Consider the following 24,355-nt stretch of genomic DNA (forward strand, 5'->3'; position numbering starts at 1 on the left):
ATGGCTGGACCTAAATGTGACAGTTCTACTCCACTGGAAAGGAGGTGACACACACTCTCAGAAACATACACACACACACACACACACACACCACATTTTAGCTGATCTCTATGAATTTATTTTGATGGTCCGTACATTTTGTATGGTCTCAAGAAAATAAAATATGTAGTAAGTCTCTCTGACTACTGTGAGAGGAACCACTGATGGTGGTTTGGCAGCAGAGGGCTGCTGGTTTCACATGCTCCCCACAAACCATCTGCTGTTGAATCCCAGAGTAACCCCAGAACGGCACCAGGACTACACCAGAGTCACTGTAATTCAGCTGACCCCGTGCTCCTCACTCCTCTCAAATGGTATGTGTTTGTGTGTTGTCTATGGGTGAGAAGAAAGAGTTTCCATTATAACAGATGGACAATAAATTACTATTCTACTCTATCATGCATAGATATCCAGTCTGTTCATTTGTTGATTATTTAGAAGGAAAGGAGACAAGGGAAGAAAGCCGCATGGTCTAGGACTGTTCGGTCACAGCGAGATGAGAGGCATGTCTGGGTGTTACGTTGGTCATTGAGGAATGGTTGGTTTGATAGACAAAGAGTGTTGCTTATTCCTCTTGGTTTGAGGTTTGGCTCCATAGAGAGCATCCTTTTACCTTGTCTCTCTACCATCCTCCCTCTCTCTCCCCCTGGCCTGCTCTGTTATTCACCACACGTCTGCTTGTCTCAACAGTAATTCTCAGTGTTCTGGTCGTCTGTTTCTCCTCAACACTCTAGACCACGGCCATGTCAACAGACCACACATTATTAGGGTTCTCCCTCTCCCTTTATCTCTCTACCTTCTTCACTCCCTCACTTCCTCCCTCTCTTTCTTTCTCTCTCTCAATGTCTGTATTTTTCTCTTGCTCTACCCATTCTCTCTTTCTCCCTGTACCTTTCTCACTCTCCTTCTCCCTCTCTCCCTCTACCCTCTCCCCTGTCTTTCACTCTACTGTATCCCCACCCCTATCTCCCTCCATGTCTATTTATCCTTATATTCTGACGCTGTAACCTTCAAAAGTAATGTTAAAGTGTCCTTTACAATGAGTAGACTGCTTAATATGTGACTTGAATTTGCTGAAAGGCCACTTTTCTGGATGAAAATGTATAGTATATTTCACAAGTCTATAACCAGCCCGATGGTCTGGTCTTTGGTGAGGTCATAAGTTGATACAGGTCATAAGTCAATAGACAATCATCTCAACTTCCCTGAGGAATATGCCCACATCACAGGTCCACAGTCAGTCATCCAAACACTGCGTTATTCTAAGAAGATAGCAACCACAGATACAGGATCAGCCCTCAGGATCAGATCTCCACTTTTGTTAAACAGAGCATGTTGGCTGTTCCCAGGCCTGTCCTGTACTGGTCTTGATGTATGACTATCAATTATGTGACCCCAATGCAGTTAATAGCTTCTATTAGTGTGTAACCCAAGCATGGCCCCGGTGTAGACGGGAGTGTGTGTGTGTGTGTGTGTGTGTGTGTGTGTGTGTGTGTGTGTGTGTGTGTGTGTGTGTGTGTGTGTGTGTGTGTGTGTGTGTGTGTGTGTGTGTGTATGTGTGTGCGTGTGTGTGCGTGAGTGTGTGTGTGTGTGTGTGTGTGTGTGTGTGTGTGTGTGTGTGTGTGTGTGTGTGTGTGTGTGTGTGTGTGTGTGCATGCGTCTGTGATATTTGAAGAGCACTCCCCAACCCCTCAATCTGTCCTCATCTTTGTAATAGGCTTAATGGGAACGCTGCAGCTACTGGGAGACGAGTGGAGGGGAGGACAGGAATCAGTAGACTCAATGCTCTGTACTTGACTGGAGATGAAGGATCACACAAACACTTACAGAAGTGCGCACAACTGCACGCATGGATGCACATACACGCATACATAGACACTCTGTCACTCACACAGGCACCTGGGCCCTCTCCCTCAGCCCTGGCCTTGTCGGACAGAGCGATGACAGGAGATACTGGCAGACAATTACTCTGAGACAGACTACCATGACCTGAGGGGACCTGTTACAGATCCCCTTCTACCTCCATCCACCCTCACTCCTTTTCTCCTTCTCTACCTTCTTCGCTCCCTCACTTCCTCTCTCCCTCTCCCCCTCTCTTACTCTGTCTGTCTCCCGGGCTCAATCTCTCTCTGTCTCTCTCTCGCTTACTCTTTCTGCCCCCCCTCCCCTATCTCTCTCTCTCTCTCTCTCTCTCTCTCTCTCTCTCTCCCTCTCTCACTCTCACTCTCTCTCTCACTCTGTCTGGTACTTTACCTCTCCCTGTTTACAGTGCTAATCCAATTTGTGTCAAAAGAATCCTCGACCATGTAGAAATATCTAACAAGTAATATAACCTAACAATTTCACAACTACCTTATACACACAAGTGTAAAGGAATGAATACGAATATGTACATAAAAATATATGAATGAGTGATGGCCGAACGGCATAGGCAAGATGCAGTAGATGGGATAGAGTACAGTATATACATATGAGATGAGTAATGTAGGGCAGGGGTGTCAAAGTCAAATGGACGGAGGGCCAAATAAAAAAATCAGCTACAAGACGAGGGCCGGACTGTTCGAATGTTCATTGAAAAATTTTTAAATGACGCATATAGTCTAGTGAACCTAATTGAACCTACTGAAAACCTAACAAATATATTACAATATGATCAGATAAATAAAGCAATATTTTCTTATGGCTCTGTCAGTAATCTTTAATTTTCAACAGACACAAAAGACAAATTTCCTTTATATAAATATCCCCATAACATGAACATTAAATGAAAGAAACCGGTATTCAAGGCACCATCAGTAGACTATATTTTCTATTTTAGCAAAAGTGGGCTAAATTTACTTCAAAGAAAAAACAATAATAGCAATTTTCTATCATCCACTCAACTGAAATATTTTTAAAATATAATTGGATTGAAATACAAAAAAATAAAGTGCAAAAATCTATTAATCAAAAACAACACTTTGTTTAAGGAGAAGTAACATGCAGTGAAAACAAATATTACATTTTAACTTTTAAACTTGAACTGAGTAAAAACTCTAAATATGTGATTGCACAGTAATGTTCACTTGTTTGAGGTTGAGGGTGATACTTGGTGGTGTCCCATCTTTTCCACAAGTTCATCAATGTTCGGGGTAAGGCTCTGAGCTGAAGAAATCCTCAGAATTGAGTGGAGGTGTTCAGCAGTAAGTCGACTTCTGTGTGATGTTTTGTTCAGGTTCATCAAAGAAAACAGTTGTTCACACAGGTATGTGCTGCCAAACATAGACAACGTTTGAGCAGCCTGGATGCGCAGCTGGGGCATTGTGCCGGGGAGGAAACGGGCGAACTCCGCAGCACCCACTGCCGCATATTTTGCCCTCAGTGCATCATTGCATTGGAGGTCAATCAACTCCATTTGGAGGTTTGGTGGTGAGCTTTCCACGTCAACAGCAAATGGGTTACCGAGCAGTTCCAACCTGCTTTTTTGTGCTTCAAAGTCAGCAAATCGGCGTCGAAAGTCAGCGGCAAGCATACCTATTTTATCAGCCAACTGTGTGCTCGGGAACGCACTGGTAGAGAGCTTCTCTTTCATGGTCTGGCAGCTGGGAAAGTGGCTCAAATTTTCTTAACGCATCTGCGTCTCCCACAGAGTCAGTTTGGTTTTAAATGCCTTCACTGTACTGTACATATCAGAGATGACACGATCCCGACCCTGCAGCTGCAAGTTTATTGCATTCAGATGACTCGTAATGTCACACAGAAAAGCCATTTCACACAGAAACATTTCGTCTCGGAGTTGTGTTGTGTCTTTCCCTTTGCTGTCCAAGAACAGACAAATCTCCTCACGAAGCTCGAAACATCTTTGAAGCACCTTTCCCTGGCTTAGCCATCGCACCTCTGTGTGATAAGGCAAATCACCATGCTCCGTTTCTAACTCCGTCAGAAATGCCTTGAACTGGCGGTGATTCAAACCTTTGGCTCTGATAAAGTTAACTGTGCGCGTGATGATGCTCATTACATGCTCCATTTTCAAGGCTTTACCGCACAACGCTTCCTGGTGTATGATACAATGATAAGCTGTCAGCTCACCTGTCGCGTTTTCCTCTTGCATCTTTTCCCGTATCTTCGCCACCAGTCCGCTCCTGTGTCCACACATCGCAGGTGCTCCGTCGGTTGTCAAACCCACGAGTTTTTCCCAAGGCAGCTCCATCTCATTTACACATCTTGACACCTCTTCATACAAATCATGCCCCGTAGTTGTACCATGCATAGGACGTAAAGCCAAAAACTCCTCTGTCACGCTTAGGTTGGAGTCCACTCCGCGGATGAAAATTGACAACTGGGCAATGTCAGAAATGTCGGTGCTCTCATCCACAGCCAAGGAATATGCAATAAAATCTTTTCCCTTTTTCACAAGCTGCTCTTTTAGATTGATGGACAACTGGTCTACTCTCTCGGCAATGGTGTTTCTGCTCAGACTCACATTTAAAAAGAGTTGCCTTTTTTCTGGGCAAACTTCGTCACAAACTTTAATCATGCAGTTTTTGATGAAATCCCCCTCCGTAAATGGCCGGGCTGATTTAGCGATCTCTTCTGCCAAAATAAAACTGGCCTTGACAGCAGCCTGGCCTTGTGATTTGGCTTTTTTGAACAGAGCCTGTCGAGATTTGAGGCCTCGTTTTAATTCCTCTGCCTTTTGTAGCCTTTGTTCCATGTCCATATTCTTGTTTTTGTCCGCGTGTTTCGTTTCATAATGTCGTCTCAGATTATACTCTTTCAGTACCGCCACACTTTCTCCACACAGAAGACACACAGGTTTTCCAGCTACCTTCGTGAACATATACTCCGACTCCCACCTTGTTTGAAACCCCCGGTTCTCAGTATCCACCTTCCGTTTTGCCATTTTTGATGGGTATCTGAAAGTTAATTTTACTGTGATGCTGACGACTGCTGTGCCAATAAATATTGAAATGAAGCAGCCTACTGCTCAGTGCGTCACCTTTGCATTGTGGGAAATGTAGTATTGGTGCGTGTAAAAGATCTGCGGGCTGCCGGCTTGCTGCGGGCCGGTTCTAATAATAAATCAAGATCATCCCAGGGGCCGTAAAAAACCTTCTTGCGGGCCGGATGTGGCCCGCGGGCCTTGACTCTGACATATGTGATGTAGGGTAAGTAAACATCATATAATATAAAGTGGCTAGTGATAAAATTATTACATACATTTTTTCAATTATTAAAGTGGCTAGAGTTAAGTCAGTATGTTGGCAGCAGCCACTCAATGTTAGTGGTGGCTGTTTAGAGATATAAGCTGTTTTTCAGTCTCTCGGTCCCTGCTTTAATACACCTGTACTGACCTCGCCTTCTGGATGATAGTGGGGTGAAAAGGAAGTGGCTCGGGTGGTTGTTGTTCTTAATGAGCTTTTTGGTCTTCCTGTGACATCGGGTGGTGTAGGTTTCCTGGAGGGCAGGTAGTTTGCACCCGGTGATGTGTAGAGAGCCTTCTGGTTATGGGCGGAGCAGCTGCCGTACCAGGCGGTGATACAGCCCGACAGGATACTCTCGATTGTGCATCTGTAAAAGTTTGTGAGTGTTTTTGTTGACAAGCCAAATTTCTTCAGTCTCCTGAGGTTGAAGATGTGCTGCTGCGCCTTCTTCACCACGCTGTCTGTGTGGGTGGACCAATTCAGTTTGTCCATGATGTGTATGCCGAGGAACTTAAAACTCTCCACCTTCTCCACTACTGTCGCGTCAATGTAGATAGGAGGGTGCTCCCTCTGCTGTTTCCTGAAGTTCATGATCATCTCCTTTGTTTTGTTGACATTGAGTGTGAGGTTATTTTCCTGACACCACACTTCGAGGGCCCTCACCTCCTCCCTGTAGGCCGTCTCGTCGTTGTTGGAAATCAAGCCTGCCACTGTAGTGTCATCTGCAAACTTGATGATTGAGTTGGAGGCGTGCATGGCCACACAGTCGTGGGTGAACAGGGAGTACAGGAGAGGGCTGAGAATGCACCCTTGTGGGGACCCTGTGTTGAGGATCAGCGGGGTGGAGATGTTGTTACCTACCCTCACCACCTTGGGGTGGCCCGTCAGGAAGTCCAGGACCCAGTTGCACAGGGCGGGGTCGAGAGCCAGGGTCTCGAGCTTAATGGCGAGTTCGGAGGGTACTATGGTGTTAAACGCTGAGCTGTCATCGATGAACAGCATTCTTACATAGGTATTCCTCTTGTCCAGATGGGTTAGGGCAGTGTGCAGTGTGATGGCAATTGTGTCGTTTGTGGACCTATTGGGGCGGTAAGCAAATTGGAGTGGGTCTAGGATGTCAGGTAGGGTGGAGGTGATATGGTCCTTGACTAGTCTCTCAAAGCACTTCATGATGACAGAAGTGAGTGCTACAGCGCAGTAGTCATTTAGCTCAGTTACCTTAGCTTTCTTGGGAACAGGAACAATGGTGGCCCTCTTGAAGCATGTGGGGACAGCAGACTGGGATAAGGATTGATTGAATATGTCTGTAAACACACCAGCCAGCTGGTCTGCGCATGCTCTGAGGACGCGGCCGGGGATGCCGTCTGGGCCAGCAGCCTTGCGAGGGTTAACACATTTAAATGTTATACTCACGTTGGCTACAGTGAAGGATAGCCCGCAGGTTTTGGTAGCGGGCCGTGTCAGTGGCACTGTATTGTCATCAAAGCGAGCAAAGAAGTTGTTTAGTCTGTATGGGAGCAAGACATCCTGATCCGCAACGGGGCTGGTTTTCCTTTTGTAGTCTGTGATTGACTGTAGACTCTGCCACATCTCACGTGTCTGAGCCGTTGAATTGAGACTCTACTTTGTCTCTATACTGACGCTTAGCTTGTTTGATTGCCTTGCGGAGGGAATAGCTACACTGTTTGTATTCGGTCATGTTTCCAGTCACCTTGCCCTGATTAAAAGCAGTGGTTTGCGCGTTCAGTTTTGCGCGAATGCTGCCATCAATCCACGGTTTCTGGTTGGGGAATGTTTTAATAGACGCTGTGGGTACAACATCACTGATGCACTTCTTAATAAAATCACACACCGAATCAGAGTATTCGTCAATGTTGTTGTTCTCCATAACATATCCCAGTCCACGTGATCGAAGCAATCTTGAAGTGTGGAATACGATTGGTCGGACCAGCGTTGAACAGACCTGAGTGCGGGAGTTTCCTGTTTTAGTTTCTGTCTATAGGCAGGGAGCAACAAAATTAAGTTGTGGTCAGCTTTTCCGAAGGGAGGGCGGGGGAGGGCGTTATATGCGTTGCGGAAGTTAGAATAACAGTGGTCTAGGGTTTTGCCCGCCCTGGTAGCACAGTCGATATGCTGATAGAATTTGGGTTGCCTTGTTTTCATATTTGCCTTGTTAAAATCCCCAGCTACAATAAATGCATCCTCAGGATATGTGGTTTCCAGTTTACATAGAGTCCAATGAAGTTATTTCAGGGCCGTCGATGTGTCTGCTTGGGGGGGAATATACACGACTGTGATTATGATCGAAGAGAATTCTCTTGGTAGATAATGCGGTCGGCATTTGATTGTGAGGAATTCTAAGTCAGGTGAAGAAAAGGACTTGAGTTCCTGTATGTTGTTATGATCACACCACGTCTCGTTAATCATAAGGCATACACTCCCGCCCTTCTTCTTACCAGAGATAGGCTGGTTTCTGTCGGCGCGATGCGTGAAGAAACCAGCTGGCTGTACCGACTCCGATAGCGTGTCTCGAGTGAGCCATGTTTCCGTGAAACAAAGAATGTTACAGTCTCGGATGTTTCTCTGGAATGCAACCCTTGCTCGGTTATTGTCTACCTTGTTGTCAAGAGACTGGACATTGGCGAGTAGTATGCTCGGGAGCGGTGCGCAATGTGCCCGTCTACGGAGCCTGACCAGAAGACCGCTCCGTCTGCCCCTTCTACGGAGTCGTTGTTTTGGGTCGCCGGCTGGGATCCGATCCATTGTCCTGGCTGGTAGGCCAAACAGAGGATCCGCTTCGGGAAAGTAGTATTCCTGGTCGTAATGTTGGTGAGTTGACGTTGCTCTTATATCCAATAGTTCCTCCCGACTATATGTAATAAAACCTAAGATTACCTGGGTAACAATGTAAGAAATAACACATAAAAAACTGAATACTGCATAGTTTCCTAGGAACACGAAGAGAGGCAGCCATCTCTTTTGGCGCCGGAAGTCCTGTTAGCATCATCCTATCTCACTATCATCATCCTATCTCACCTTCACACTAGATTATAAAGATATATGACACACGTATAACACACATAGCAGTACAGGAGGACACTCAACATATTCTACCTCCCAGTAGGACAATTAACATTGATGTATTTTCTATGCTGATCTTTTCTGCTAGTAAAAGTGTTGCTACATTAGGCAGTTAATCATCTAGATCTTCCTCCCAGATCCTAAACACTCTCTTTCTTTTACATACAGTTTCTCTTTCTCTTTTCTCTGTTGAATAATTCAACTACAGTTTAAGTCCACCCCTCCCCCCTCCCCGACTCCCATTCTAAAGCCACACACAAACACACGTACACTATACCACAACGGCAATTAACAGGCTTTTGCTCCTAGGTGTTTGAACTGATGTTGCATAATTGTGTATAATTGTGTGTGGTATGCTGATTACCTCTAGCTGAGCCAGTCTGCATTAGGCCTGTCCTGTTAGTGTCAGTCATTAGTGGCTGAGTCAGTCTGCAGTAGGCCTGTCCTGTTAGTGTCTGTCATTAGTGGCTGAGTCAGTCTGCAGTAGGCCTGTCCTGTTAGTGTCAGTCATTAGTGGCTGAGTCAGTCTGCAGTAGTCCTGTCCTGTTAGCATTAGTGTCCGTCATTAGTGGCTGAGCCAGTCTGCAGTAGTCCTGTCCTGTTAGCATTAGTGTCCGTCATTAGTGTCTGACTCAGTCTGCAGTAGACCTGTCCTGTTAGCATTAGTGTCAGTCATTAGTGGCTGAGTCAGACTGCAGTAGTCCTGTCCTGTTAGTGTCCTTCATTAGTGGCTGAGTCAGTCTGCAGTAGTCCTGTCCTGTTAGTGTCAGTCATTAGTGGCTGAGTCAGTCTGCAGTAGGCCTGTCATGTTAGTGTCAGTCATTAGTGGCTGAATCAGTCTGCAGTAGGCCTGTCCTGTTAGTGTCCGTCATTAGTGGCTGAGTCAGTCTGCAGTAGTCCTGTCCTGTTAGTGTCAGTCATTAGTGGCTGCGTCAGTCTGCAGTAGGCCTGTCCTGTTAGTGTCAGTCATTAGTGGCTGAGTAAGTCTGCAGTAGGCCTGTCCTGTTAGTGTCCGTCATTAGTGGCTGAGTCAGTCTGCAGTAGTCCTGTCCTGTTGGTGTCAGTCATTAGTGGCTGAGTCAGTCTGCAGTAGGCCTGTCCTGTTAGTGTCAGTAATTAGTGGCTGAGTCAGTCTACAGTAGTCCTCTCCTGTTAGCATTAGTGTCCGTCAATAGTGGCTGAGCCAGTCTGCAGTAGGCCTGTCCTGTTAGTGTCAGTCATTAGTTGCTGAGTCAGTCTACAGTAGTCCTGTCCTGTTAGCATTAGTGTCAGTCATTAGTGGCTGATTCAGTCTGCAGTAGGCCTGTCCTGTTAGCATTAGTGTCCGTCATTAGTGGCTGAGTCAGTCTGCAGTAGGCCTGTCCTTTTAATGTCAGTCATTAGTGGCTGAGCCAGTCTGCAGTAGGCCTGTCCTGTTAGCATTAATGTCCGTCATTAGTGGCTGAGTCAGTCTGCATTAGGCCTGTCCTGTAAGCATTAGTGTCCGTCATTAGTGGCTGAGTCAGTCTGCAGTAGGCCTGTCCTGTTAGCGTCCGCCATTAGTGGCTGAGCCAGTCTGCAGTAGGCCTGTCCTGTTAGCATTAGTGTCAGTCATTAGTGGCTGAGTCAGTCTACAGTAGGCCTGTCCTGTTAGCATTAGTGTCAGTCATTAGTGGCTGAGTCAGTCTGCAGTAGTCCTGTCCTGTTAGCATTAGTGTCAGTCATTAGTGGCTGAGTCAGTCTGCAGTAGTCCTGTCCTGTTAGCATTAGTGTCAGTCATTAGTGGCTGAGTCAGTCTGCAGTAGTCCTGTCCTGTTAGTGTCAGTCATTAGTGGCAGAGTCAGTCTGCAGTAGTCCTGTCCTGTTAGCATTAGTGTCAGTCATTAGTGGCTGAGTCAGTCTGCAGTAGTCCTGTCCTGTTAGCATTAGTGTCCGTCATTAGTGGCTGAGTCAGTCTGCAGTAGGCCTGTCCTGTTAGCATTAGTGTCCGTCATTAGTGGCTGAGTCAGTCTGCAGTAGGCCTGTCCTGTAAGCATTAGTGTCCGTCATTAGTGGCTGAGTCAGTCTGCATTAGGCCTGTCCTGTTAGTGTCAGTCATTAGTGCCTGAGTCAGTCTGCAGTAGGCCTGTCCTGTTAATGTCAGTCATTAGTGGCTGAGCCAGTCTGCAGTAGGCCTGTCCTGCTAGTGTCAGTCATTAGTGGCTGAGTCAGTCTGCATTAGGCCTGTCCTGTTAGTGTCAGTCATTAGTGGCTGAGTCAGTCTGCAGTAGTCCTGTCCTGTTAGCATTAGTGTCAGTCATTAGTGGCTGAGTCAGTCTGCAGTAGGCCTGTCCTGTTAGCATTAGTGTCAGTCATTTGTGGCTGAGTCAGTCTGCAGTGGTCCTGTCCTGTTAGTGTCAGTCATTAGTGGCTGAGTCAGTCTGCAGTAGTCCTGTCCTGTTAGCATTAGTTCCGTCATTAGTGGCTGAGTCAGTCTGCAGTAGGCCTGTCCTGTAAGCATTAGTGTCCGTCATTAGTGGCTGAGTCAGTCTGCATTAGGCCTGTCCTGTTAGTGTCAGTCATTAGTGGCTGAGTCAGTCTGCAGTAGGCCTGTCCTGTTAATGTCAGTCATTAGTGGCTGAGCCAGTGTGCAGTAGGCCTGTCCTGTTAGTGTCAGTCATTAGTGGCTGAGTCAGTCTGCATTAGGCCTGTCCTGTAAGCATTAGTGTCCGTCATTAGTGGCTGAGTCAGTCCGCAGTAGGCCTGTCCTGTTAGTGTCAGTCATTAGTGGCCGAGTCAGTCTGCAGTAGGCCTGTCCTGTTAGCGTCCTTCATTAATGGCTGAGCCAGTCTGCTGTAGGCCTGTCCTGTTAGCATTAGTGTCAGTCATTAGTGGCTGAGTCAGTCTACAGTAGGCTTGTCCTGTTAGCATTAGTGTCAGTCATTAGTGGCTGAGTCAGTCTGCAGTAGTCCTGTCCTGTTAGAATTAGTGTCAGTCATTAGTGGCTGAGTCAGTCTGCAGTAGGCCTGTCCTGTTAGCGTTAGAGTCAGTCATTAGTGGCTGAGCCAGTCTGCAGTAGTCCTGTCCTGTTAGCATTAGTGTCAGTCATTAGTGGCTGAGTCAGTCTACAGTAGGCCTGTCCTGTTAGCATTAGTGTCAGTCATTAGCTCTTTGCTACAAGGCTCTGTGCAGTGATTGCTGCTATTATTGTTATTTTAGCTAATTGCCTTTAATTATGCTTCGCTCTAATTAAAATGCAAATTCAGGCTAGCTTGCAGCTGTTCCCTAACCCAGCCAGTCAGAATCGCCATGCCACATCCAATGTTGAAATATATAAAGATTTATCACCAGCTACTTTGCATTTTGTTGACTTCTGGGTGGCTTCTCTAGCGTGGAAGTGTGTTTATGATGTCTTTGTTGAGTGTGTCTGTTTTTACTCTGAGTAATGTGGGAGAAGTAAGGATGTGACAAATGGAACATTTTTCTTAATGTTTAGACATTTATAAAAGTGTTCCATTAAAAGGTGAATTCACAATGCAGCTGCTTAGTAATGGTTTGGTTCTCACAGTGCATCTCTTTCAGATGGTAAAGTATTGCACATGCACTAACATTACTGTACCTAAATTCCACCATACATAGCTTTAACTTCTCAATGTATTGCCCTACAGGAATTCACTGCTGTTGCTTGCCATTTTTCAATTGTTTACAACGATGACATAGTGGTGGAGATTCAACTCCAAAATAATTGATTCCCCGACTGCTTGCACGTCGACTCCTGGTGTCGTTTTCCATTTCTGAGTATCAAGATTTTATTCTGCTAGGAATCAACTCCTAAGATTCTGTATTTTTGGAACGGATGAGACTGATTAGTTGCCATACTTCCGAGAACACAAACACTTTTTGTGTTTTGTAGCGAGCTAGCCGAGGACGGAGAGAGAGGGGAGGGACACAGTATAGGCAGGTCGGCTACCAGGCAGACAGGCCTTGCGCACGGTTCTGACTCTATTTCTATTGCAATGGAATACTGTATCTCGAAATTTCTTTGCATGCAATGTCTCACAACTGCAGTAAAGCAGGGCCTATCATCAATGAATAAGGTAGGATATTCTACACGCAGCAGACCGAAGACTCTCGTAATGTCTTGTCTTGCATACCTCGCAAATTCACCAAAGTAGATTAAAGTTCCTCTTCCTCCTGGTTTTATTTAAGTTACACAGCTTTCCCCAGGCCTTTACAGCCTATAGTTAAGTTATACAATGGAAAATAATAGGTTTTGTGTGATAACTGTACTGTCATTTTAACTTTGTGGGGGGGTAAACAAAAAAACATTGTTTTTCAGTTAATGATTTTTAAGGATGTTAAGGATCCCAATCTTGTTTAAACCCCTTTTTTTAACATTGATAATTGATAATGGGTGTGTGTTTGCATCTGACTATCCGTATACTGAATATGTTTGTAGTTTGTGTCTGGTATGTTTTGAGCCTCAAAGATCTTGTGTGATGTCTGAGATATTTCTAGTCAAAGTGTGTGTGGACAGACGTCTGTGAGTGCTGTTTTTGAATATACTTCCGGTTAAAGCTAAAACCCGAGCGCTAACTTGACCGAAGGCTTGCCAGTCATTCTCTATGGGATGGTAAGCACATCTGCGTTAGCATTACTGTCCAAGGGCTAATGTAGCGTAAAGCCTTCCTGTCACATTTCATCAATAGCGTTTTTAGATTTGGCATTGTTTGTCCTAGCATTCACACTCTCTCTGTTCATATTACGAGCGTTGGTTGTATTGAGTTTTGCTGCCCAGCGTGTTGGACATGGAGCACAGTACACACAAACAAGTCAAATCAAATGTTATTGGTCACATAAACACATTTAGCAGATGTTATTGAAGGTGTAGCTAAATGCTTGTGTTCCTAGCTCCAACAGTGCTGTAGTATCTAACAATTCAAAACAATACACACAAATCTAAAAGTAAAATAATGGAATTAACTATAAATTAAATATAAATATTAGGACGAGCAATGTCGGAGTGGCATTGACTAAAATACAGTATATGCATTACCAGTCAAAAGTTTGGACACCTACTTAATCAAGTTTTTGTTTTAATGAAATAACACATATGGAATAAGGTAGTAACCAAAAAAGTGTTAAAACAAATCAAAATATATTTTATATTTGAGATTCTTCAAAGTAGCCACCCTTTGCCTTGATGACAGCTTTGCACACTCTTGGCATTCTTTCATCCAGCTTCACCTGGAATGCTTTTCAAACAGTCTTGAAGGAGTTCCCACATATGCTGAGCACATGTTGGCTGCTTTTCCATCACTCTGCGGTTCAACTTCATCAATCTAATTATTGGTCAAATAGCCCTTACAAAGCCTGGAGGTGTGTTGGGTCATTGTCCTGTTGAAAAACAAATGGACTTGGTATTTTACCAAATAGCGCTATCTTCTGTATACCACCCCTACCTTGTCTTCACTATTATTCTACAATGTAGAAAATATTAAAAATAAAGAAAAACACTTGAATTAGTAGGTTTGTCCAAACCTTTCACTGGTACTGTACATATGAAATGAGTCAAACACTATGTAAACATTATTACAGTGACTCGTGTTCCAATATTAAAGTGGCCAGTGATTCCATGTCTATGTACATAGGGCAGCAGCCTCTAAGGTGCAAGGTTGAGTAACTGGGTGGTACCTGGTTAGTGATGGCTATTTAACAGTCTGATGGCCTTGAGATAGAGACTGAAAAACAGCTTCTCGGTCCCAGCTTTGATGCACCTGTACTGACCTCGCCTTCTGGATGATAGCGGGCTAAACAAGCCGTGGCTCAGGTGGTTGATGTCCTTGATGATCTTTTTGGCCTTCCTGTGACACACACACACACACACAAACACACACGCATAATGAACTGAACATTACATTTCAGTAGAGCCTGTATGAATGAAACATGTGTGTTCTTTTATCAGAGTAGAAGCTTCCGTTGCTGAGAATTTGCCAGGTCTAAAACGAGGAGCAGCTTTGTGCTGTATACGTTGACATGGAAAACAGCTTTCTATAGCAGAAGTTACGCAGGTCATCTCGCCTCATGCTATGCTCCACTTCCTTTGGTTTTATGGACCTTAATATTTATGGGGTTTAAAGCTTTTCCTATACTTTGTGATAATGTAGGATATATGCTGTACTATAGATCTTGAGTGCAAAAAGCTGGGCCCTGTTGGAACCTTTGGAACACTGAGAGAGAGAGAGAGGCCTCCTGTCCCTATCCGCTCTGCTCTCTCTCTCTCTCTCTCTCTCTCTCTCTCTGCCTCTCTCCTCTTTCTCTCTTTCTCTCTCTCTCTCTCTCTCCCTCTCTTTCTTTTTCTCTCACTCTATCTTCCTCTCTTTCTTTTCCTGTCTCTCTCCCTCTCTCTCCCTCTATCTTCCTCTCTTTCTTTTCCTCTCTCTCTCTCTCTCTCTCTCTCTCTCTCTCTATCTCTCTCTCTCACTCTCTCTTCCTCTCTTTCTTTTCCTGTCTCTCTCTCTCTGCCTCTCTCCTCTCTCTCTCTCTCTCTCTCCTCTCTCTCTCTCTCTCTCTCTCTCTCTTTCTTTTCCTCTTTCTCTCTCTCTCTCTCTCTCTCTCTCGCTCTCTCTCTCTCTCTCTCTCTCTCTCTTCTTCTCTTTCTTTTCCTCTCTCTCTCTCTGCCTCTCTCCTCTTTCTCTCTCTCTCTTCCTCTCATTCTTTTCCTCTCTCTCTCTGCCTCTCTCCTCTCTCTCTCTCTCTGCCTCTCTCCTCTCTCTCTCTCCCTCTCTTTCTTTTTCTCTCACTCTCTCTCCCTCTCTTTCTTTTTCTCTCACTCTCTCTTCCTCTCTTTCTTTTCCTGTCTCTCTCCCTCTCTCCCTCTCTCTCTCTCTCTTCCTCTTTATTTTCCTCTCTCTCTCTCTCTCTCTCTCTCTCTCTGCCTCTCTCTCTCTCTCTCTCTCTCTCTCTCTCTCTCTCTCACTCTGCTTCCTTCTCATCGTCTGTCTTTCTCTCTCTCTCCTCTTAATTGTGCTCTCTCAATCCCTCTCTCACTCTGCTTCCTTCTCGTCGTCTGTCTTTCTCTCTCCCTCATCCTTGTTTATTTCATTTACACTCTAACTCCTGCTCTGTCCCTCCCTTCTATCTCTCTCTCTCTATCCCTCCTTTCTAACTCCCTCACTGTCCCTCCCTTCTATCTCTCTCTCTCTATCCCTCCTTTCTAACTCCCTCTCTGTCCCTCCCTTCTATCTCTCTCTCTCTATCCCTCCTTTCTCACTCCCTCTCTGTCCCTCCCTTCTATCTCTCTCTCTATCCCTCCTTTCTCACTCCCTCTCTGTCCCTCCCTTATCCCTCTCTCTCTCTCTCTGTCCCTCCTTTCTCACTCCCTCTCTGTCCCTCCCTTCTATCTCTCTCTCTCTATCCCTCCTTTCTAACTCCCTCTCTGTCCCTCCCTCCCTTCTCTCTCTCTCTCTGTCCCTCCTTTCTAACTCTCTCTCTATGTCCCTCCCTTCTCTCTCTCTCTGTCCCTCCTTTCTAACTCCCTCTCTGTCCCTCCTTTCTAACTCCCTCTCTGTCCCTCCCTCCCTCCTTTCTATCTCTCTCTCTCTGTCCCTCCCTTCTCTCTCTCTCTATCCCTCCTTTCTAACTCCCTCTCTGTCCCTCCTTTCTAACTCCCCCTCTGTCCCTCCCTTCTATCTCTCTCTCTCTTTCCCTCCTTTCCAACTCCCTTCGTTCCAGCACCCACCCACCCCAATCTTTTTCTCTTTCAATTCAATTCAATCCAAGGGCTTTATTAGCATGGGAAACATGTGTTAACATTGCCAAAGCAAGTGAGGTAGATAATATATAAAGTGAATATATAAAGTGAAAAAAACAATAAAAATGAACAGTAAACATTACACATACAGAAGTTTCAAAACAATAAAGGCATTACAAATGTCATATTATATATCTCTTTCTCACTGTATATCTCTGTCTCTCTCCGTCTCAATCACTTTCTGCCTCTCCCCTCTCTCGCTCTCTCTGTCTAGCCCCCCCCCCCCCCCCCCCCCTTCTCTCTCTGATTGTTAGTATTTTGTCAAACAGCTTGTTTGCTCTGTTTTAAAGCCCAGCTCTAGACTAATGAGTTCAGGCTTCGCTGTCATTGTTCCCCTCAGCATCCCAGGTTGTGGTGTGTTTGTGTGTGTGTGTGTGTGTTTGTTCTATTGTATGCCTCTCTTTTCATATGATAAGAAGTTTATCCAAGTCTGCAGTCATTAGAGTGTTTTGTTCAAAAGGCCTTCCTCCTGAGACTGTATGTGTGTCTGTGTGTCAGTGTGTGTATTATAGCAGGCCACAAAGAAACCAGACACAAACACACATTGACTGAATGAATCTAGTCCAGTTTATTTGATAAACTTCTCTTTACTCTGAGCCCACCACTTGGAATGAAAGTAAACGAAAACGGATACAGTACATTGGTGTGTGTGTGTGTGTACAGAGTGACAGACTCACCATTGAGAGGGTCGATCAGGACCCGTCCGGCTCAGTTCTGGGTCACTGGGGTCCTTCAGGGTTGATTGCCCTCATCGATCGCCTGCCCAGAAAAACCTCCTGCCTCTGTCATCACTTAGAACACAACCCATCACCTACTGTTTATCCAATCATGAATAATGAGAGAGAGAATATGGGGGGCTATTTTAAGTTAAGGGTTAGGTTTAGGGTTGCAATTAGAGCTAAGGTAAGGGGTTAGTGGTTAGGTTTAGGGTAAGGGTTAGGAGTTGGGGTTATGGTAGGTTTAGGGTTAGGGGAAATAGGATTTTGAAATCAATTTTAGGTCCCCACGAGGATAGAAGAACAAAACCTGTGTGGGTGTGTGTGGGTGTGTGTGGGTCTGACAACCCATAATTCTCCAGGTGGAAACATTGTATCTCAGTTGTGCTCCTATTTTCCTTCAGGGAGATTATATAAGGCGTGCATGCATCACTCCAGGTTGAGCGCTCTCTCCCCAGAAGCTCTATTTCTTACCACTGTTTTGTTTTCTCATCGAGCAAACCCTTGACACTGTCAGAAAACCTTGCAAGGGCCTAAAACGCTGTATTGATCTGTGAAACGTGATGGGAGGAAGAAGGGAGGAGGAGAAGAGGGGTGTACAGTAGCGTGACCAGTAAATGAAGAAGTGGCTATTATTGCTCACCCCTGAGGTCTCTTTCAAACTGACTGAACTTTAGCAAGGTAGCATATGTTTCCATTCATGTGAGGAGAAATGGAGGGAAATGTCCCATGTGAGGAGGCACATTGTCACACTGTCACACTGTCTCTCTCCTGACAGTCTCCTCTCCCTCCAATTTCTCTCTTTCCCATTCCTTGTCAGTCACTCTCTCTCATATTCCTTCTCCTTCTCTCTCTCTTTCTTATTCCTTCTCTCTCTCTTATTCCTTCTCTCTCTCTTATTCCTTCTCCTTCTCTCTCTCTCTTATTCCTTCTCTCTCTCTTATTCCTTCTCTCTCTCTTATTCCTTCTCCTTCTCTCTCTCTTTCTTATTCCTTCTCTCTCTCTTATTCCTTCTCTCTCTCTTATTCCTTCTCCTTCTCTCTCTCTCTTATTCCTTCTCTCTCTCTTATTCCTTCTCCTTCTCTCTCTCTCTTATTCATTGTCTCTCTATTATTCCTTCTCTCTCTCTCTTATTCCTTCTCCTTCTCTCTCTCTCTCTCTTATTCCTTCTCTCTCTATTATTCCTTCTCTCTCTATTATTCCTTCTCTCGCTCTTATTCCTTCTCCTTCTCTCTCTCTCTTATTCCTTCTCTCTCTATTATTCCTTCTCTCTCTCTTATTCCTTTTCATCCTCTCTCTCTTATTCCTTCTCCTTCTCTCTCTCTCTTATTCCTTCTCTCTCTCTTATTCCTTCTCTCTCTCTTATTCCTTCTCCTTCTCTCTCTCTCTTATTCCTTCTCTCTCTATTATTCCTTCTCTCTCTATTATTCCTTCTCTCTCTCTTATTCCTTCTCTCTCTATTATTCCTTCTCTCTCTATTATTCCTTCTCCTTCTCTCTCTCTCTTATTCCTTCTCTCTCTCTTATTCCTTCTCCTTCTCTCTCTCTCTTATTCATTGTCTCTCTATTATTCCTTCTCTCTCTCTTATTCCTTCTCCTTCTCTCTCTCTCTCTCTTATTCCTTCTCTCTCTATTATTCCTTCTCTCTCTATTATTCCTTCTCTCGCTCTTATTCCTTCTCCTTCTCTCTCTCTCTTATTCCTTCTCTCTCTATTATTCCTTCTCTCTCTATTATTCCTTCTCTCTCTCTTATTCCTTCTCCTTCTCTCTCTCTCTTATTCCTTCTCTCTCTATTATTCCTTCTCTCTCTCTTATTCCTTTTCATCCTCTCTCTCTTATTCCTACTCCTTCTCTCTCCTGTATTCCTTCTCCTTCTCTCTCTCCCTTATTCCTTCTATCTCTCTTATTCCTTCTCTCTCTCTTTTATTCTTTCTCTCTTATTCCTTCTCTCTCACTCTCTCTCTCTCTCTCTCTCTCTCTCTCACACACACTCTCTGTTCTGCTGTAATGACATTAAGTAACAAAACAATTAGGGGCAGTAGAGACTAGTGTCAGTAATTAGCCTCAGACAGCTTCCTGCGAGACAGCCATGCTCACCCACAGAAATTACCTTGTCACAATGCTCATTTGGTTAGGTGGTGGGAGTCACGGTGTGTACGTGTGTGTACGTGTGTGTACGTGTGTGTGTGCATGTGTATCCTGTGAGTTAATGAGGGTAATGTAGGAATATCATAAGTAGATCTGACTAATTACATGTGACATTAGTTGCCTTAATGAAGCTGTTTTTGACCACACATTCATGACGCTATTTAAATGTTTTGCATCTACACTACCATTCAAAAGTTTGGGGTCACTTAGAAATGTCCTTGTTTTTGAAAGAAAATACTTTTTTTTTGTCAATTAAAATAACATTAAATTGATCAGAAATACAGTGTAAACATTGCTAATGTTGTAAATTACTATTGTAGCTGGAATTGGCAGATTTTTTATGGAATATCTACATATGCCCATTATTAGCAACCATCACTCCTGTGTTCCAATGGCACGTTGTGTTAGCTAATCCAAGTTTATCATTTTAAAAGGCTAATTGATCATTAGAAAACCCTTTGCAATTATGTTAGCACAGCTGTAACCTGTTGTTCTGATTAAAAAAGCAATAAAACTGACTCTAGATCTCGTACAACACAGTGTACTATTCCCTTCACAGAACAGCGCAAACGGACGCTACCCAGAATAGAAATGAGGAGCGGGAGGCCCCGGTGCACAACTGAGCAAGAGGACAAGTACACTAGTGTGTCTATTTTGAGAACCAGACGCCTCACAAGTCCTCAACTAGCAGCTTCATTAAATAGTACTCCCAAAACACCATTCTCAACATCAACAGTGAAGAGGTGACTCCGAGATGCTGGCCATCTAGGCAGAGTTCCTCTGTCCAGTGTCTGTGTTCTTTTGCCCATCTTAATATTTTATTTTTATAGGCGAGTCTGAGATATGGCTTTTTCTTTGCAACTCTGCCTAGAAGACCAGCATCCCGGAGTCGCCTCTTCACTGTTGACGTTGAGACTCTAATGTACTTGTCTTCTTGCTTAGTTGTGCACCGGGGCCTCCCACTCCTATTTCTATTCTGGTTAGAGCCAGTTTGCGCTGTTCTGTGAGGGGAGTAGTACACAGCGATGTATGAAACCCTCAGTTTCTTGGCAATTTCGTCATTTACAACATTAACAATGTATTAACAATATTTCGGATTGGTTTTATGTTATTAATAATGGACAAAAAATTGCTTTTCTTTCAAAAACAAGGACATTTCTAAGTGACCCCAAACTTTTAAACGGTAGTGTAGCTACAGTTAAGAAAATGTACTCCTGAGGTGCTGACCACACTCTACAACCACTGGAATTTTTATCTGACCCTGCTGGTCATCTATGAACGTTTGAACATCTTGAAGAACAATATGGCCTTAATGGCCATGTACTCTTATAATCTCCACCCGGCACAGCTAGAATAGGACTGGCCACTCCTCAGAGCCTGGCTCTCTCTAGGTTTCTTCCTAGGTTTTTGCCTTTCTAGGGAGTTTTTCCTAGCCACTGTACTTCTACGTCTACATTGGGTTTTAGGCTGGGTTTCTGTGTAGCACTTTGACATATGCTGATGTAAAAGGGGTTCATAAATACATTTGATGTTCCTGTATGTGTTTGTTAGTTCTTCTCTCTGATGTGTTCGTCTCTGTGTTCACAGGTGTCATCACTACCACGTCCAGGAAACTGGACAGGGAGCAACAGGCTGAGCATGTTTTAGAGGTAAGAGACACTCTGTCTGTGTGTGTGTGTGTGTGTGTGTGTGTGTGTGTGTGTGTGTGTGTGTGTGTGTGTGTGTGTGTGTGTGTGTGTGTGTGTGTGTGTGTGTGTGTGTGTGTGTGTGTGTCCGACACGTTTCTATGCATGTGATTGGCTGTCTGACGTGAATGCGCTGTCAGATGTTTCATGAAAATACAGTACAACTCTCAGTATCTCTCTCCAATTGTGGCGGACTGGAGCCAGACCTTTAGAACCCTGACAGAGAGAAGCCTCCTGTCCCAATCCACTCTGCTCTCTATCTCTTCCTCCACTCTCTCTGTCTCTCTATCACTCTCTATCTTTCTCTCTCCCCTTCTCTTTCTCTCCCCCTCTCTCTCTCTCTCTCTCTCTCTCTGTCTGTCTTTTTCTCTCACTCTCTGTTGATCTCTCTATATCCCTCTCTCTTCATACCTCCCTCTCTGACTTCCTGGTCTCAGTAGAGTGTGCATTAGAGAGGCAGGTCTAGTGTAATTGAGTCAGTACGAGGAGTGGAGCAGGAAATGGAGTTTGTGTGTTGGGTTCCATTATGAGCTTATTGGAGTGCCGTATCTTGACTAAGGGTGGCAGATTGGAGGTAAATGATGTTGCTGCTGCCAGAGTCCTGAATCATGAGCCTCTGTGTGGGAAGTGTATGTGTGTGTGTGTGTGTGTGTGTGTGTGTGTGTGTGTGTGTGTGTGTGTGTGTGTGTGTGTGTGTGTGTGTGTGTGTGTATTGATTGTTTCTCAGTGAAATGCTGGTGTATGTTTTGATGCAAGTTGGTTATTTTTGCCACACTGCAGTATACTTCAGATATGGTCTGTGACGGGGAGAATATGTGATGAGGAAACAGATCAATGGACACATTACATCCATTAAATCCTCAACGTAATGAAGCCTTTATGTTTTATGTTAGTTGACGGTCGGTAACATCTCTTCTCCCACCTCCCTATATAGTCTAATAATGCTGTGCTGTGAGAGAAAGCAAACATCTTCAGCCATCTCCCTACCTCTCTGACCTCTGTCTATCTGTCCGTCTGTCTGTCAGCCATTCCTATCTTCCTACCTCTCTGTCCTCTGCCTATCTGTCCGTCTGTCTGCCAGCCATTCCTATCTCCCTACCTCTCTGTCCTCTGCCTATCTGTCCGTCTGTCTGCCAGCCATTCCTATCTTCCTACTTCTCTGTCCTCTGCCTATCTGTCCGTCTGTCTGCCAGCCATTCCTATCTCCCTACCTCTCTGTCCTCTGCCTATCTGTCCGTCTGTCTGCCAGCCATTCCTATCTTCCTACTTCTCTGTCCTCTGCCTATCTGTCCGTCTGTCTGCCAGCCATTCCTATCTTCCTACCTCTCTGTCCTATGCTTGGCTGTCTGTCCGTTGGTCTGCTAGCCATTCCTATCTTCCTACCTCTCTGTCCTATGCTTGGCTGTCTGTCTGTCCGTTGGTCTGCTAGCCATTCCCTCACTCCATTCCACATATAGTTTAGCTACAGACTTAAAACGGTGCGGCAGGGCAGAAAGTCTTATTTCCTCTCCATGCCAACTCTCCAAACAGTAAACAGTGGTGTGATTTAGACCGGTCATAGAAATCCATATTCATTTACACAGATGCCATGCCAGATCAATGAAGAATAAACAGACGGAGAATGACTATGATTTTGTTGTCCCATGCTGTGAAGTCTTATCGATATCTACAGAGTTTAACCTAAATGTTAATGGCTCACATTTGTTTCATAGGTTTGGTGCAGAGCTTTATATTGATGTGATTTGTACTGTACATCCGGTCAGATTTAGCAGGGGTTTATAGATCAAAGTTAGCACGTAGCCTGTTAGCATGGAATGTGTTAGCTTACAATGTTGCAGTTAGGCCTGTACAAAGAACCTGCTGTTGTTTCTTCTAAAGGGAATAAAACAGATTTTACCATACATATATTATTCCTTCTCCTTTTGTTTGATCTTCTATGCTTAACTTTCTGTGGAAAGAACAGGTGAAGAGTTTATTTCCAAAACTCTTTAAGCATCAATCTTTTTTATTTTTTTATGACCAATTTCAATCTTGTCTCAACGCTGCAACTCGCCAACGGCTCGGGCGAGGCGAGGGTTGAGCATGACCCGCCAAACACCCGCCCGCTGGTTCCACCAACGTGTCAGATGAAGCACAGTTCAACTGAAGTCAGCCTGCAGGCACCTGGCCCACCACAAGGAGTCGCTAGAGCGCAATGAACCAAGTAAAGCCCCCCCGGCCAAACCCTCCCCTAACCCGGTCACGACACAGCCGGGGATCGAACTCGGGTATTTAGTGTTGCCTCAAGCACGGCGATGCAGTGCCTTAGACCGCTGCGCCACTCAGGAGGCCCACATTTGTGTTTTTTTGTAAATTATTGCATGTGGTTACATTCATGGATGTGTAAAATATTATTTTTCTCAGATTTTTAATTAACATATTTTAGCTATGTATTAAAATGTTTTTTGTTTTTTTTAAACACTGCATATCATATTTTCCATTGTTTATTTGGAATGGATTGTATATGGATTGTATAATGTTTTGACTGTGATATGTAGTCCTCTCACCTAGGTATCTTAAGATGAATGCACCCACTGTAATTCGATCTGGACAAGAGCATCTACTAAATCTGTGGTTCCCAAACTGTTTGACAGGGCGGAACTCAGTCTGGAACCTACTCTTGAAAGTTGTAGTAGTAGAATGCACAGGGTGCAATTTCGAAATTGGGGAGTGCATCATCAGTGACTGTATGTACATATCGCAACCAGAAGCCATGGAATACAGGCAACATCCGCATCAAGCTGCCACTTTCAAGGAGCGGGACACTAATCTGTACCGCTGTAAGAAATCCCACTATGCCCTCAGACGAACCATCAAACAAGCAAAGCGCGAATACAGGATTAAGATTGAATCCTACTCCACCGGCTCCAATGTTAGTCGGATGTGGCAAGGCTTGAAAACTATTACGGACTACAAAGAGAAACACAGACGCGAGCTGCCCAGTAACGCAAGCCTACCAGCTAAATGCATTTTATGCTCGTTTCGAGGCAATCCATACTGAAGCATGCATGAGAGAACCAGCTGTGCTGGATGACTGTGATAACGCTCTCGGTAGCCGATGTGAGCAAGACCTTTAGACAGGTCAAGATTCACAAAGCCATGGGGCCCGATGGATTACCAGGACGTGTACTCAAAGCATGCGCGGACCAACTGGCAAGTGTCTTTACATACATTTTCAACCTCCCCCTGACTGAGTCTGTAATACCTACATGTATCAAGCAGACCATCATAGTCCATGTGCCCAAGGAAGCGAAGGTAACCTGCCTAAATGATTACCGCCCTGTAGCACTCACATCGGTAGCCATGAAGTGCTTTGAAAGGCTGATCATGGCTCACATCAACAGCATCCTCCCAGATACCCTAGACCCACTCCAATTCGCGTACCACACCAACAGATCCACAGATGATGCAATATCAATCGAACTCCACACTGCCCTTTCCCACCTGGAGAAAAGGAACACCTATGTGAGATTGCTGTTCATTGACTACAGCTCAGCGTTCAACACCATAGTGCCCACAAAGCTCATCACTAAGCTAAGGATCATGGGACTAAACACCAATGTTTAAGTTCCTTGCTCAGAACATATAAAAGCTGATACTCCCATCTCAAATACACCCCCTCCTGGACAAGCTCAGAAAAGACAGTGAACATCTTAGGTCATATACTAGGTCAAGATAAGGGCAACCTCAGAGG

The 24,355-nt window shown here is 44.7% G+C and overlaps 1 protein-coding gene across 4 annotated transcripts in view; it reads left to right on the forward strand.

Moving 5' to 3' along the window:
* Positions 1-24,355, forward strand: part of LOC110507983 (protocadherin Fat 3-like) — a 218,454-nt gene that overhangs the window by 120,455 nt on the left and 73,644 nt on the right. For all 4 annotated transcript variants that reach the window (XM_036965859.1, XM_036965860.1, XM_036965861.1 and 1 more), the window contains exon 3: positions 20,525-20,586. In XM_036965859.1, coding sequence (XP_036821754.1) covers positions 20,525-20,586 — 62 coding nt within the window. The remainder of the gene's footprint in view (positions 1-20,524; positions 20,587-24,355) is intronic.

This window comes from Oncorhynchus mykiss, chromosome 27, assembly GCF_013265735.2.
Source record: "Oncorhynchus mykiss isolate Arlee chromosome 27, USDA_OmykA_1.1, whole genome shotgun sequence".
NCBI lineage: Eukaryota > Metazoa > Chordata > Actinopteri > Salmoniformes > Salmonidae > Oncorhynchus > Oncorhynchus mykiss.